Source organism: Rhinopithecus bieti, unplaced genomic scaffold (assembly GCF_001698545.2).
Source record: "Rhinopithecus bieti isolate Rb0 unplaced genomic scaffold, ASM169854v2 scaffold_18418, whole genome shotgun sequence".
Classification (NCBI taxonomy): domain Eukaryota; kingdom Metazoa; phylum Chordata; class Mammalia; order Primates; family Cercopithecidae; genus Rhinopithecus; species Rhinopithecus bieti.
The window spans coordinates 48241-65019 of NW_016809431.1; the positions used below are offsets into that span (position 1 = coordinate 48241).

At 32.9% G+C, this 16779-nt stretch overlaps 1 protein-coding gene across 1 annotated transcript in view; it reads left to right on the top strand.

Moving 5' to 3' along the window:
* Positions 1-16779, top strand: part of WDR36 (WD repeat domain 36) — a 52939-nt gene that overhangs the window by 19341 nt on the left and 16819 nt on the right. The window contains 12 exon segments of the mRNA XM_017889299.1: positions 1161-1293; positions 2899-2953; positions 4245-4377; positions 4628-4803; positions 5146-5266; positions 5744-5809; positions 6498-6584; positions 8041-8186; positions 10910-11024; positions 11506-11671; positions 11888-11996; positions 13972-14051. Of these exon segments, the coding sequence (XP_017744788.1) occupies positions 1161-1293; positions 2899-2953; positions 4245-4377; positions 4628-4803; positions 5146-5266; positions 5744-5809; positions 6498-6584; positions 8041-8186; positions 10910-11024; positions 11506-11671; positions 11888-11996; positions 13972-14051 (1387 nt within the window).

Sequence of the window (16779 nt, forward strand, 5' to 3'; positions counted from 1 at the left end):
TTTTTTTTTTTTTTTTTTAAGTAAATATCCTGAAGATTACATTTCTAGGAATTATTCCAAGTTCTTACTTCAGATTAGTAACCCTTTTCTTGTTTTGTTTTTGCTCAAGTAGAGGGAGGGAACAGAATTCCAAAAGTATTCCTTGTGTAGATAGAAGTTAAAAGGACTTTTATTAGGTTACAGGATCTGGTTCTTACATTCCAGCAGACTCTCTTAATGCTGATGGACCAGCTTTTTTGTTGCTGTTATAGCAGCATATTGAACCAGTGTCTTCAGGGAGCCATTTGTAGTGACAAATAAAGTCAAGGATCTCTTAAAATAACATTCAAAGTAAAGTTTATATAATTTTCACCTATACTGTACTTCCTAAACTGGGGTACCCATACCCCTGGGATTGTACAGCAATGTGCCAGAGAGTATGTGAACCTAAAGCTTAATGAAATGTACCTTCTTTGATACCCAAATTTATTGGAAAATATAGTGAAACATTGTTTTAATCATTGAGGAACAGTAAAGTAAAAACCAGAATTCAAACATAGAAATTTTGAATGTAACCAAAGATTTCAGAGAGTTTTTTGATCTTGAAGCAAGTGACCACTGGTTATGGCACCCCCAACTCCACAGGGTTATAAGTTTTTTTCTTCTCCTTTGTTAGAGGTTCTTTTGTGGAAGTGTGTGAGAAGTACTCTTAATAGTTTCACTGAGGTGTGCCTTTTATTTTTGGCATTTTTTGAGTGACCCATCAAACTTTCTAGATAGTTGGCTTTTCATTCCCTGAAAGAGCTGAGTATAAGTACTTCACTTGGAATATTCACTCCTGTCTGTTGATCAGATTACAGAAACATTAATGCTAATCCTTAGGATCTTTTTTTTTAACTTTATTATCCTTTTCTGTAAAGTAATTCAAAAGTGAATGAAACTTTTAATAGTATTTTTATTAGAAGTTGTAGAAAATTTTTGACAGTCTTAATTACATTTACAAGTTGCCCCTCATTTATTTTATTTCTCAAGGAATGTTTATAGATTAGTATCTAAGTCTGTGGTTTATTTTAGCATATAAATCTTTGATATGATAGACTTACTTTAAGTGATAAATATATGGTTATACAAAACGTTTTAAACTGTTTTATAACAAATAATTATAACTTTCACTTTTGTAGAAGAATACCTGCAATTGACTTTTGATAAATCAGTATTTAAAATTTCTGCAATTCTGCATCCAAGTACCTACTTGAATAAAATACTTCTGGGCAGTGAACAAGGAAGCCTGCAGTTGTGGAATGTAAAATCTAAGTAAGTATTTTAGTTAGAAAATAATGTAGTTGTCACCTTATCTTCATCTACTACTTCCTAATGCATACTTAAGTCTCATTTATCCCTGTCCTTATATATTTATTTGGAGGGTTGTCTATAAATACAGTTGGTCCCCTATATCAGAGGAGTCAACCTCGGATCAAAAATATTCAAGGAAAAATAGATAAATAATAATACAACAATAAAACATCACATTTTAAAATAGTACAGTATAACAGCTATTTACATAGTATTTACATTATATTAGATTTTATAAGTAAGCTAGAGATTATTTAAAGTATATGCATAAATGTGTGAAGGTTGTATGCAAATACCACACCATTTTATATAAGGGACTTGAGCATCTGTGAATTTTGGTATCAGCAGAGAGGTTGGGGAAGTCCTGGGACCAATCCCCCGCAGATACTGAGATATAACTGTATGTTTGCTTTTGGAGTTGTTGTTGCTGGCATCACATATGTCAAAGCTGGCATGTGATCCTGACACTTGTTAGACAGCTTCATAAATGCTCACTGAAAAGTATGTACTAATGACCTAATAACTAAAGAATTGCTATAGAGAAAGCTCTAATAAAGTAATAGGAGATCCATCAGAAAATAATAATTATGAGATTATGACTAGGGAGGTTCTAATTTTCCATACATGAAGATTTTCTATACATGAAGATGGTGAAGGTAGGAAAGGCAAGTCAATGATAATGTAGCGCTAGCATTTAGAAATGACTCTTCAGGTTTAAAGTACTTCCATCGCCTGCCATAGATATGGCACATATCTGTAAGATTGGTGTAGCTGGAGGGCTGGATACTCGATTTTGAATACTTCTACCCATTATTTAAACATTTATCAGTAGAAAAGGTGGCAGCTCACCCTTCTTTGTGTAGCATTTTAAAAGCGAACAAAAATATTTGACTATCCAAATTGTTTTTTCCAAAGTCCTTATCAATTCAAAAGGGAAAATAAGATTATTAAAGATTTAATGTTTTAAATCAGTGTTTCATTTCAGTTTAACAAATGCCATTGACTGCCTACTTTGTGCTAGGTTCAGGGATAGTGACTGAAATACTGTCTTTGCCCATTTATAGAATTTAGTACATGATTTAATACTTTAATGATAATTATAATGATTTCAGATACTTCTATTTGCTCTATAGATGTGTTATTTATAATTCATGGCTTGCTTCCGAAATTGAGAGCAGCATTACTGTTGTCATATAACAGTCATATAACATGCAAATAATATTGTTATTAAAATATAAGTTATTCCCTTTCATGATGATGTTTCTATAAAGATATTGCAGTCCTAAATTTTTTTACTGTAGTCTGTAATATAATATGGTTTTTACTCATGTATTTTTTTTTCCACTTAGGACATTTTATTTCTTAAAGAGGTGGCATAGCACAGTAGTTAGTTTGAGATCTAGAATTTGGACAGTATTACTAACCTTGTGACGTTAGTTTAATTATCAGAATAGTGTGTGGAAGAGTAAGAACTTAATAAATATCACCTATTATTATTTCACTTTTTAATATGTAGCTGATATTGTTTTCCTCATATATATCTTTCAACTATTTTTCTTCTTATAGTAAACTTCTATATACATTTCCAGGATGGAAAGTTGGAGTGACAGCTCTTCAGCAGGTTAGTATTTTTCTGTTAAGTCAAAGAGGAAACAAAGTTAATAGGAAAATCCTTTAGTTTCAGGAATCAATCATAATTTTAGACGTAAAGACAAAACAATATATAGCTTAGTTTACCTTTAAAATTGTTAGCCTGAGGAAATAATGTTTTGGAAATGTAAGTTAAAACAAGTAATAATGCCTTTGCCAATAACGCTTGTGGAGTCCTTTGTGCTTATAGTTTTGACTTTAAACCTGTGGTTGCTATAGATCCTTGTTACTAATCATTTTGCAAGTATATGTATTCCATTATCTTGTGTAGCTTGGAAATGAGTGTTCAGCAATGCAAGGGGTATTGTAAGTCATGCAGAGAAATTTGTCAAGATGTTGAGATTTATGGTTTGAAATAATTGGAGCCAAAATCCTAATGTGTGATTTGATGATGGACTATTTAAGAAATAACTGCTCTTTTTAATCTGCAAAATATGTATAAATAAATGAATGCATGTCTACAGCAAATCCTGTGTTTCTATTGGCCACATATGTAGCCAATATACCCTTATCTTTCTCAGTATCCATTGTCTATACTTGCCCAAGTTATATGTATTCCTTATCTTCTCTTACCGTCATCAACCTAGCTCTACTTTTGCCTATCCAGAAGACTCCGTAAGTATCAGAGGATTAGGTCCCTTGAGGACAAGGGATTATATTTGTTTTAGTATTTCCAGTTTCTACACAGGGTCTCATGCATAGTAGACACTTGATGACAAATTAATAAAACGTGTAGCCTGATTCCATTCTGTAATGATATTGGACATTGATCTTTGCTAAAATAGAGAAATTCATAATAGATCCTGTATGTAAGACTTGTATTATAGACCGTTATAACCATAGAATATTAGAACTAGAACAGACTAATTGTATAATTTTTTTTGCCTTTCTCCTTTCTAGGAATTGTCTCCTTTTACTGTTTCTATCCAGTCCAGTGATCTGTAATGATTTTATACATAGCTTTCTTTTTCTGTTGTGGCTGTTTTCTTTCTACAATCTTACCAGCTAGGTTTTGGGAATGAGGATGGGGTGTTAACTGGCAGAATTGAAGCTGGGAAGTAATTTGGAAAAGTTGTTTCTGAATACTTCTATGCTGAATAAAAAAGTATGCTGGAATGGTAATACTTGTTGAGTTTTTCTGCCATCTTTAAGAAGATACTTCATTGTTTCTTTTGACAGCACCTAATAAATGATGCATATCATCAGGATTATTAAAGGTATTTTGCTTTAGAAAATAAAAGTTTGAATAATCTAATTTTTAGGCGCCAGCTGTGGATGTTGTTGCTATTGGTCTTATGTCAGGTCAAGTTATCATTCACAACATTAAATTTAATGAAACATTAATGAAGTTTCGTCAAGACTGGGGACCCATTACTTCAATATCATTTCGCACAGGTAACTTTTAACATGCTTATTGATAGAAGCTAAGAACACTTAAAATTCATTATTTAAAAGTCCAATTTTTTTTGTCTTCTGGTAGCTTAATCTAATAGAAGTGAAGGAATACTGGAGTAAAAGGCAAAGAAATATGAATAGATTATTGGTATATAGTTTTTTCTAACTTTATGGATTAAAAGGGAAGAGAGAATTCTTATTTTGGGGGATCTAGAAGTGTTTTTCTTGATGTGTTTTATTTTAATAACAGATGGTCATCCAGTAATGGCAGCTGGAAGCCCATGTGGCCATATTGGACTCTGGGATCTGGAAGACAAAAAATTAATCAACCAAATGAGAAATGCACACTCTACAGCAATTGCCGGACTGACATTTCTCCATAGAGAGCCACTTCTTGTCACAAATGGCGCTGACAATGCTCTCAGGGTATTAGGATTATTGTTATCTTCCTAACTCATCTACCTTACCCTTTGGGTTATTACAAGCTTGCTGTAATGTGTCATCTTTCAACCTAGAAGATGAAAGGAATATGGAATAAGATATTGGTATAGATGAGACAAAAAGCACAGCAGGTGACATGATTGCAGCGTAGCAGGAAAGAATTACAGTTTATTTCTCCCCCAATACCCACTCCCTCCCTTGTAGCTCCAGGGTCAGTGGCTTAGCAAGCACTACTCAATGCCAGTTGATTTATGTAGGGGGTGATTTGACTACTTGCAGATCAGTTGGAACATTGTAGAAGAACTTTACATTTTTATTTCTTGGCAGATATGGATATTTGATGGTCCTACAGGTGAAGGCCGACTTTTGAGATTCAGAATGGGTCATAGTGCTCCTCTTACCAGTATCAGATATTATGGACAGAATGGACAGCAGATTCTAAGTGCAAGTGAGCTTCTGTTTCATACTATTAGTTTATTTCAGCAAATATTGAGATGTGGGTGCCCAGAATTAGGTTTGGTATGTACACATATTTAGATTTACGTATCTCTTTGAGTGACTTAGAAGTCTCGGTAAAACTAAGAGTCCTTTTTGTCTACTTGAGAAGCACTATAGATGTTATTATCTGTGCTTAATGTGTCCCTCTGTTTACTAATCCTTGGAGACAGAATGGTCAGATTCTAAAAATTCTGTTAGTCTGCTGAAAATTATTAGTACCTCATTTTCATATTATCCTTTGTTCTTACTAAATGCCATTCTATAAAATGTTGAATGTTTTAATGAAGTAGTTGCAATCTGGTTTTCCCTTTAAAGTGTCCCAAACTGTAACTTCAAGATTTTCAAATTGAATTTTATAAAATTTATGATTCACATAGTCCATTGTTTTGATGAAGCTTGATTAGGGATTTTCTGTGTATATCAACAGGTCAAGATGGAACTCTTCAGTCGTTTTCCACAGTACATGAAAAATTCAATAAGAGCTTGGGACATGGTAGGTCCTTTGCAAGACAGAAAATAAGCTGGTCACGAAATAAACATTTTGACATTCTATGAAACAACTGGAGGAGGTTTCATTAATGCATTTTATTTTTTCTTGGATGAACTAGATAAACATGTATGGAAGAGGTAGTAAGATTCCTAGGATCAAAGTTGCTATAGAAGTGATTGAGGTTCTGTTATAAGGTTATTGAAAAAGGTTAGACATCTTGGGTGGTAAAAACATACGGCTGCCACCCCAAAGATGTTGATGGCCTCACTTGAGCTATCTGTACAGTGCACAGTTTTTAAAAGGGAAGGTAGCTTAGAGAAAGCATCAAAGTAAGCAGCATCCAATTATTTTGCTTTAAAGCAATCATTTTGTTCTCTTTCCATTTTCATGGTTTCCAGCCTTTGAAAGATTTTATTAAACAACAAAATTTTATTCAGTTTTATTATTACTAATTTTTAGGTGACTGTCTTATATAATTCATGCATGTATATAAAATTTAAAGATTATGTTTTAACAATATCTAAAATAACTTAGAGTTAAAAAATAACAACGGCAATAACATCTTTTGTTTTTGACTTAAATGGGAATGTCTTGAACTTTATAGTTATAAGACAATGATAACTTTTCTTTTATATACACTTTTATTAAGAAGGATTCATAGCTATCTATGTTCCCCTCTCCCCAACCTCAGGGTTAATAAATAAAAAGAGAGTCAAACGTAAAGGACTTCAGAATACCATGTCAGTGAGACTTCCACCCATCACAAAGTTTGCAGCAGGTAAGTAACTTCATACTGTGTTTTGAGAAGTTCTCCTTGGTCATTTATTTCCTACTGTGTGCTGTTTTATTTTCTCTTTTAATAAATGCTTTTACAAATATTAATAATCATTCAGAAGGTAACCCCAGGTGCATGCTGGTCTTGTGTGAAGACTAAAAATGAGTTATTTTAAATGTGAACTTCTTATCTATTAACCTCAGGCTTTGCTCTTCTCTATAACAGGTATTTATAATATTTGATTTTATAGCCTTTCTTTTTGTTCTGTCATATGCCTAGTATAATGAAAGTTACTAATGTAAAAAGAACTGAAACAGCAAAGTATGAGAACATAGAGGTCTGACTAATTAAGATCTAAGAATACTGAGGTCTTAGTATACTATGTCATTTGACCAATGCTTCTTTCAAAGAAGTGATTTTAAGAAAAATACAGATAATGGGTTGTGTGAAATCTATCATGGGAAATTACTGTGTAGGCACCATTTCTATTTGAAAGTTATTATTATGAGCACCTTTCTGTTTTCTTAGAGCTTGAATGATGTTTCTAAATACATTTGAATCACATCACTCATCTGCTTAAAATTTTTTAGTGGCTTTTTACACCTTTAGAGTGGAATCTCATCTCCTTAACATGACTTCCAAGACCTTTTGTAGTGTGGTCCTGGTTGCCTTGCCCTACTCCTGTCCCTCCCAAGAAGATACTACACTTACTTGCTGTCCTCTGTTTTGTTCGTTTTTTCTTGTGCATGTTATCCCCCCAGCTAATTTCTACTTGTTCTACCACTCTATCCAGAGAGCCATTTACTTTCCCCAAATCTCCTGAGTGGTCTTAAGAAAACACTATTGGCCGGGCGCGGTGGCTCAAGCCTGTAATCCCAGCACTTTGGGAGGCCAAGACGGGCGGATCACGAGTTCAGGAGATCGAGACCATCCTGGCTAACACGGTGAAACCCCGTCTCTACTAAAATACAAAACTAGCCGGGCGAAGTGGCGAGCGCCTGTAGTCCCAGCTGCTCGGGAGGCTGAGGCAGGAGAATGGCGTAAACCCGGGAGGCCGAGCTTGCAGTGAGCTGAGATCCGGCCACTGCACTCCAGTCCGGGCGACAGAGCGAGACTCCGCCTCAAAAAAAAAAAAAAAAAAAGAAAACACTATTATACTTTACTGTAATTTCTTCTAATTAGAATCTCTTGTTAGGTATGTTAATTAGCCTGATTTAGCCATTCCACAATGTATACATATCACAACATTATGTTCTATGCCATAAACATAAGTACACACACTTTTTATTCGTCAATTAAAAAATAATAACCTCCTGTTAGATTGGAAACATTGCTATCAGGTATTACCTGTTTGTTTTACCATTGTATCCGTACTGTCTGAAATATTAGCTGCCTAATAAGTAATAGATGAATAACAGAATGAAAAGTAATTTGATTTACGATTTTCATTACGTTTTAGAGGAAGCTCGTGAAAGTGACTGGGATGGTATCATTGCTTGCCATCAAGGTAAGCTATCTTGCTCAACCTGGAATTATCAAAAATCTACAATAGGTGCTTACTTTCTCAAGCCAAAAGAGATGAAGAAAGATGACATAACTGCAACAGTAAGTGAGCTTGTTTATAAGAGTGTCTTCTCTTTAAAACTTTCCTATGGAAATCTTGTTACACTCAAGGTTTCTGATCATAATATTGATTGAAAGAACGTAGTTTAACATTTTAAAGCATTGCGTAACCCAAGGCCACAAAGATTTGCTCCTGTGACTTATAAGAGTTTTCTAGTTTTAGCTCTTATATTTAGGTTTATTCTCTCTGAATTGATTTTTGTGTACGGTGTGATAAAGGGGTCCAAATTTATTTTTTTGCATATGGATATCCAGTTGTCCCAGCACTATTTGTTCAAAAGACTATTCTTTCTCCATTAATGATCTTGTTACCTCTGCTGAAAGTCATTTGACCTTGTATGTAAGAGTTCATTTCTGGACTCTGAATTCTCTTCCATTGATCTGCATGTCTGTTCTTATACCAGTATCACACTGTCTTGATTTTGGTAGCTTTGTGGTAAGTTGTGAAATGAGGAAGTGTGACTTCTCCAGTTTTTTTGTTCTTTTTTCAAGATTGTTTTGGCTCTTCTGGTCCCTTGCATTTTCATATGGATTTTAGAATGAGCTTATCAATTTCTGCAAAAAAAGCAGCTACAGTTTTGATAGGGATTTCGTTTTGATTTTGCAGATCAGTTTGAGTGTTGTCTCTGATCTATGAACATGGGGTGTTTTTCCATTTATTTAGATTTTTCTTAATTTTTCAACAATATTCTGTAGTTGTTTGTATATAAGTCTTACACTTCTTTGGGTACATTTTCCTAGTATTCTTTTAATGTTATTGAAGTAGAGGTTTTTTTTTTGGATTGTTCATTGAGAGTGTGTCAAAATGCAATTGATTTTACATTTTTGATCTCATATCTTGTAACCTTGCTGAACTTATTAGTTCTAATAGTTTTTAATAGATGCCTGTGCTTTTGAAAATGCTTATTAAAAGTGTAACTCAACATTTGACCCTATTTTATACAAATGGCATCGTAAGTATGTATATTCTATTCTCCGTAGTATGAAAATCCAGTCTTAAGTTTTTATATAATTTTCTAAACCTTAAAGATTCTATCTTACACTCCCTTAGGGACGTTTACCTACATAGTTTTGAGTAATGGTTATAATAGTAGTGGTAATCACAGGTAACATTTTCTGTGTGATTACTTTGTTCCAGGCTCTCTGTCTAGCATGGATTATTTCATATTTTCCTCACAACAGTCCTACAACACGGTACATTCTTTAGCTGCTTTTTATGGACAGTAAAACAGGTTTTATGAGCAATATGCCTAAGATCAATGAAATGAGTAAGGGGCAGAGCTGGGATTTTAACCTGAGACAATTCGTTCTAGAATCTATATTCTTATAGCCCATAGCGATCACTCATAGAACATTTAGTATGTGTGTATACTATGATATGTGGCTGGAGTTGAGTCATTTGTCTGACAGTCTCAGCTATCTGGAGCAAAGCCAGTAACCAATAAGTAATAAGCAAAAATAAGTATAGAGAGCCTGTGCACTAAAGTACAATTTGTTACTCAAAGCTAACACTCACGGGTTTATTTTTGCTTTGTTTGGCTTAGATAATACATTAGAATGAATAAATTAGAAGAGATTGCCAGGAGCGGGCCAACTAAAAACAATAACTCCCTTAAAAGAATATAACGCAGGACAGTGTAGGGCCTGTATTACTTGTAGGTTACAGCGTACTAGCTCCTTTCGTTTCCTAATTGTATAACTATACAACATAGTGTAAACATTTATGAATTTTTCAAAATATGTCAGCTTAATGTTTGTGTTTCATTTAGGAAGATAAAATGTTTTTTAACCATAGTAATTTCCTATCTGAAATATGTATTTTTTTTAAAAGAAATCTTTATTTAGAAGAATGTATGTATGTAAAACATATTTATGTGATGCAATGTAAATATGTCTTGACTCAGTGGTATGTCAGACTTTATGTTGCTTTCCTTAGTTAAATAAACCTTCATTAAATACTTTCTATTTAGTTTGTATAAGTCATCTGTTTAGATGTAAATTCAATTTAGATGTAAATTGAATTATCTCTTGGGTGGATGACATCTGACTGGCACATATCGGCAATCAGTTATTTCTCCAGCAGTGACCAAATATGTAGCCAGTCTCATGTTTTCAATATAGAGAAAATATATTGATGTAATATTGATATTTTAAGTATTAAAATGAGTTTATATTATAGAAGCTGCTTATAAACCAAATGTTTTCTCTGTAGTGTCTTACGTATTTCCTTCCTAATATGTCATAATTAAAACATTTTGGGTTTTTGCTTGGCCATTCGAACTAATGGTATGTTTTTCATTTGATGTCAGCTGTGGAAGCACGTCGTTACAAAAGGCAAGACAAAAATAAATTAGGCAAAAGGAATGTTTTGACTTTAACCTTGTTAATAAATTAAAAATTGAAGGCTAGTCCTATGTATATAGTTCTCTTGACTTTGTACATTTAAATTGAGTTAACCTTAGTTATGTTTTGTTTTCTTAGATAATAATTCTTCATGCTTTTTAAAGAATGGAGATAGAATCTAGCTTGTATGCTTATACACCCAAATATAATTATGTTTAAAAAAACTAACGAAGCAATTCATTTACCATACTTTTTTTAAATAAAAGGCATAAATAGATAAAAAATACTTTGGAAAGCATAAAGTGCAATAAAATGTTAGTTATTTTCTTTGTCATTTGTGTGTGTTTTTTTTTTTCTTAAAGGCAGTGGATATAACTTCTTGTGGAAACTTTGCTGTAATTGGCCTCTCATCAGGAACTGTGGATGTATATAACATGCAGTCTGGTATACATCGAGGAAGTTTTGGCAAGGATCAAGGTATAGAATTTTTTCCCTTGTTTTTAATTAATATAGGTAGATATAAGACTAGTAGTGAAAGCTGGCATGTATAATCTTTAAGTGCTGGGCATTTTGCTAAAGTTGAAGATGGGTTACAATCAACCCTATATGGCAGATACTGCCATTGTATCATAAGGACCATGTTGAAAGAGAAAAGTCATGGGTACCTAAGAGTTATGTGGATATTATACAGATTAATTTTTTTTCTTCTCTCCTTTAAGCAGAAAATCTTAACAAACTTTTCAAACCTACGTTGTATCGATCTGATTTTTGTTTTTTTACTCGAACAGTATTAATAATTGAGAATCTTCTTACACCCCTAAAATCCAGATTTATTTCAAGATTTTAAAGGATATTTAAGTGGCAGCTTATATATTTGAATGAAGGAATCACTGTGTGTATTGTTGAGAGAGAAACACTGCCAATTCTGATTTTTTTTCTTTTGACATCTACCTTACAGCTCACAAGGGATCTGTTAGAGACGTCGCAGTGGATGGATTAAACCAGTTGACAGTTACAACTGGTAGTGAAGGATTACTCAAATTCTGGAACTTTAAAAACAAAATTTTAATTCATTCTGTGAGCCTCAGTTCATCTCCAAATATCATGTTGCTACATAGAGACAGGTAAACTTTTAATGATAATGGATTTTCTCTTTGATTCTTTTGGTAAAAGTTATAAAGTCACAAGTTACCAAGTGGGAAAAATCAGGCTATTTAGTAAAGAACAACATTTGGCTTAATTTCTCCCAAAGTGTATTTGATTTAACCAAATTCAAGTGGATGTGAGACTCTAGGTTAAGGGTTTTTTGTTTATTAAAACTGGTGCGTTTATCTTGCTAGTGGCATTCTGGGACTCGCCTTGGATGACTTCTCCATTTGTGTTCTGGACATAGAAACTAGGAAGATTGTCAGAGAGTTTTCTGGACACCAAGGCCAAATAAATGACATGGTAAAACAAACTCTAACTGATAAAACTTGACTCATTTCTACTTTTATTTGGGTGTGTTATCCTTTAATAGCCTTAAAATCATTTTATGAGATGGTCATCTATTTTAATTTGCAGGCTGTTTTTCAAAGATTTTAAAGGAAAATTTTGAATTGAAAGTTTAATATTTTTCGGGGAGTTGATAACATCAAATTGAAGTATAAGTTTTAGAGCTCATCTTTTTTTCATTAACTCTAAACAAGGCCAAAGTATACTTTAGAGAATGAATGATCCATTGGTATATATGTCATTCTTAATATTAAAATAGACTGGGAGAACTCATTTCTGTTTTACTGTGTATGGAATGAATTAATAGTAGAAAACCATTTGCCTGGAATACCTGGTATCTGGTTTATTTTACTTTAGTGCTATTTTTAGAGTTTATATATCTTAACTCTGAAAGGGTTTAATTAATAAAAATGTGCTTACGTTTACTATTATGTTCTTATAATGGAATGTATGATGGAAAGAAGTAAACTAGTTTAAAAAGCATATTTAATTAAAAAGGACTTTTAAAATAAATTTGTCACTTGAGGACCATATTAAGTATATGGTATCATTTTTCATCAATTGCAGATACCTTGATTTGCTTGAAAATAGAAAAAGTAAAATAAAAATAAAATCTTAATGACAAACCCAACAGCNTGTGCTTACGTTTACTATTATGTTCTTATAATGGAATGTATGATGGAAAGAAGTAAACTAGTTTAAAAGCATATTTAATTAAAAGGACTTTTAAAATAAATTTGTCACTTGAGGACCATATTAAGTATATGGTATCATTTTCATCAATTGCAGATACCTTGATTTGCTTGAAAATAGAAAAGTAAAATAAAATAAAATCTTAATGACAAACCCAACAGCTACATTTACCAGTTCTCACACCAAAATCAGAATTTACGCCTTTCCTTAAAATTGAAGGAAAAAAACCTGGTCAGGACGTTATGTTCTGCAGATAGGAGGTTGGCAAAATTACACATCACTGCAATTTGTTTTGACAGCGTCTGTAGAAACGAGGATGGGATTGGGTTAATTGTGCTGAAATGGAACTTTTGCAAACATCTGTCATTGTCAACTTGCTCTTCCTATTTGTTTTTCAAACCTTGCTTTCAACTTGTATATCTCGAGTTTCCTTGCTCAGTAATAAGGTACTCCCGTTAGTTAAATCTGTGAGCATTTATAACATGACTTTACCTGTCAGAATCATTCTTTCCCATCCTTTACTATCTGTACCACCCTTCTGTAAATTGATCTATCTGTAACTCGAGATTTGAGTTCCCATTATATTACTGCAGCCTGATGAACAAATTAACATTTATGTATCCCGGTATCATCTACTAATTTAAACTGCTGGATGAACAATCTACAACTGTAAACTGTAAAGTTTTTCCTTTTGGGTCATCTTTCACCTGTGATCTGATTTGTGCCTCACAACCCTTAGGTACTACAGGCAAGGAGATCTATTATTTATCCATTTTCATAGCTAGAAAAAATAATGGGTGGCATAAGTAGTTTATTTAAATTTATTTTGAAAATCTGATTATAATTTGTTTAGAAATAAAGCATTATTAAAAGAGAAAAGAAGATTTTAAGTTAAGCTTCAAGAAAAGCAAGCCCTTATCACCACACATAAACATAGTCTATAAATAAAGATTATGATTTGAAAATTAATGCAGTACACTTAACTTTTTTAACTTTTAATAATTCATTTAAAAGTCTAATCTTTATCCAGACTCCAATTCAGTGGTATTTAGGAAGTGGTATTTTCTTTTATATAAAATAAGACAGTCTGAATGCTAGTCAAATTAATTTTTTTATGAAGCCTGCATCATCTTTTCATTTATTACATTCTTTAAAGTGTTAACTATATATACATACACACATACATACAAATATATTCATGTATATTTATATATATATATTTTTTTTTAATTTAAAGGCTTTTAGTCCTGATGGTCGTTGGTTAATAAGTGCTGCAATGGATTGCTCTATTAGGACTTGGGACCTTCCTTCTGGGTGGTAAGTTTATATTTGTAAATCCCTAACCTCTATAAGATTTCTAAGTTATTTTCTTCACATGTGACTTTTACCTATAGTTAATGGGTTATATGCTTTGTCAATGTGACTATATTTGGAGATTTTTCTGACATGACTATATTGTATCCTTGGAGTGTTTTTGATAACTAAACAGCAGGTAGTAGTATCATGAAACGTAGTAGAAAAATGAAATCTCACTTAGGTTTTCTCATCCTGCAAAATTGAGATACAGAAGCAAGTTGCCTAAACCTTAAGAAAGCTCATTTGGCCTTTTTGATTCTCCAAAATAAAGCTCAGACTTAAAGATGGCAAACTTTTATTTTGAGTTTGTTTAGTTCATGCTGAATTTAGTTAAAAGGTCAAACCCCTTAACTTTTCCTTTTTATGTGTCTCTTCTGTTTCTCTGACATAATTCTTAAAAGAAGGCATTTTAGATAGTCTTAGTGCATTTTGTGTTGCTTATAACAGAATATTGAAACTCGGTTATTTCTAAAGAAAAGAAGTTTATTTCTTACACTTTGGGGGATTGAGAAGCCCCAGGTCAAGGGGCCATATCTGGTGAGAGCCTTCTTGCTGGTGGAGACTCTCTGAAGAGTCAGTCGCAAGGTGGTATGGGGTATCACAGAGTAAGGGGGCTGAGCGTGATGATGTAACAGCTTGAGTCTGTCTTCCTCTTCTTATAAAGCCACCAGTTTCCCTTTCATGATAATCCCTTAATCCATGAATGGGTTAATCCATTAATGAGGACAGAGTCCTCATGATCCAATCACCTCTTAAAGGCACTCCCTCTCAATACCGTCACATTGGGGATTAAGTTTAAACATGAGTTTTGGAGGAGACATTCAAACTATATCTTAAAGTGGTAAAAATGTGTGTCTTTGGATTTGGTTAAAACCTGACAAATGTTCAGAAATCTATTTCATGGGTTGAACTTTGCTACTAATCCCGGACTTTAAAGAGAAAACAACTAATTCTATAAATCATATGAACAGAGGAGACATACAGAATGTGTGTGGGCTTTATTGTTAAAAATTAAGTAGGTATAGATACCATTTAAAATCATATCATTTAACATAGGATTGCTTAGATGACTATGAAGCAAGGAAGAATTATGGGAATAGCAAAACATCTAATTTAACAGTAACATACCATTAGAGAAAGATAGGTGAGAAAATGAGAAGGAAGGTGGTACTTTTAATCTAAAATATTCCTAAATTAAGCTCTGTTCACTTCCTCTTCCTACTCAGGAATTTAATAAGCTCATACATGAAAACAGTTTGACCTTTAGAAAGGAAAAACCCTGATGTCCTCAGTTCCCTTCAAGTTTGAAACAGGCCTGAGGCATACCTACCCATCTTGTGTATACACTGGATTTATAGTAAGCACAGCTAACGATTGTCACTAGTGGGTCCAGCTTTAATAACCAGGGACCTTTGTCCACAGGTGTGTCTCTCACTTAAAATAGAATGAAGCAAAATCTAATTTATTGACTGTATCCTCTTTTGGCTTCAGAAAGTTCACTAAAAGTTGGTATTTCTTTAATTAAAAAAAATTTTGTTAAAGACACTATTAGAAATATTAGTGGTCTGTCACTTCTTAGGCTGTTGCTATTTTCTAAAAGTTAATGTTATATAATTTGAATTGCTTTAAAATAAGAAAGTTGTATAAATAGTAGAGTTGGCATAATGCCTTTTTTCATTTTCCTTTTTAACATTTTATATTAGTGGGAGAGATTATTCAGTAGTAGTAAATTGGCAATGTATTTTAAGTGGTAAATTTGTCTTTGGAATGGAAAAATTAGGATCTGAAAGTAGCATTCAAAGCCACTAACCTTTGACTCAGCATTAGCCTTTTGCTGAATTTATTATATCAGTAAAAAGTTGAACAGATTCAAATCTGATAGATTTTCAGCTCTAGTATCTTTATTTTTAGGTGAACATAGGCAATTTTAAGTGAATAGAGAGGCATGAAGCTGGCTGTAGCACAAGAGCAAGAAGTGACCACATCGAATTGTTAAAAGGAAATGTAATGAAATCTAAATTGATTGGAGAAAAGTATATTTCTATTAAAAAAGTTTTGTGTTAACATTCGAAGTGGACCAAATGAGAGAGCGGGAATAACTATCCAACAACTGCTGCTGCTTAATTGCAACTAAGCTAAGATTTACAATGTGCTGCTAGGCACTATATATGCTTTTATTTTTCATATCCTAACAGGTTGTAGGTACTATTACTGTTATTAGTCCCATTTCAAAAATAAGCACAGGAGAAATAAATAGGTTTCTTAACAGTCATGTTACCATCTTTGCTCAGACTGTCTCGTTTTAAGTATGAACTGATTTTCTTTAAAACAAAAAAAAACATAATTAGTATGACAGCCTTTGGAAATTACTAGTTCTTCTTTCAATTAAATAATTTGAATAATGAAAACACATTACATAGCCTGGAAAGTGAAGCTATCTATGAGTAAACCCTTGAGTGTATTAACATACAGGTATATCCATCTAGAATTGTGCCTATCTGAAACAAATTGCGTGGGTGTTAAACTTTGCTGTAAAGTTTTTTTAAAGTGCTGAAATATTTGTTATGTTTGTAAAATTTTCAGAGGAACTGAGTTGAAATTTTTTGTCTCTGAAGTTATCATTCCTCTACCACTACCACCACCTTTTATGTCTGGTTGTTTTTGATCTAATAGAAATTCGGATTGAATT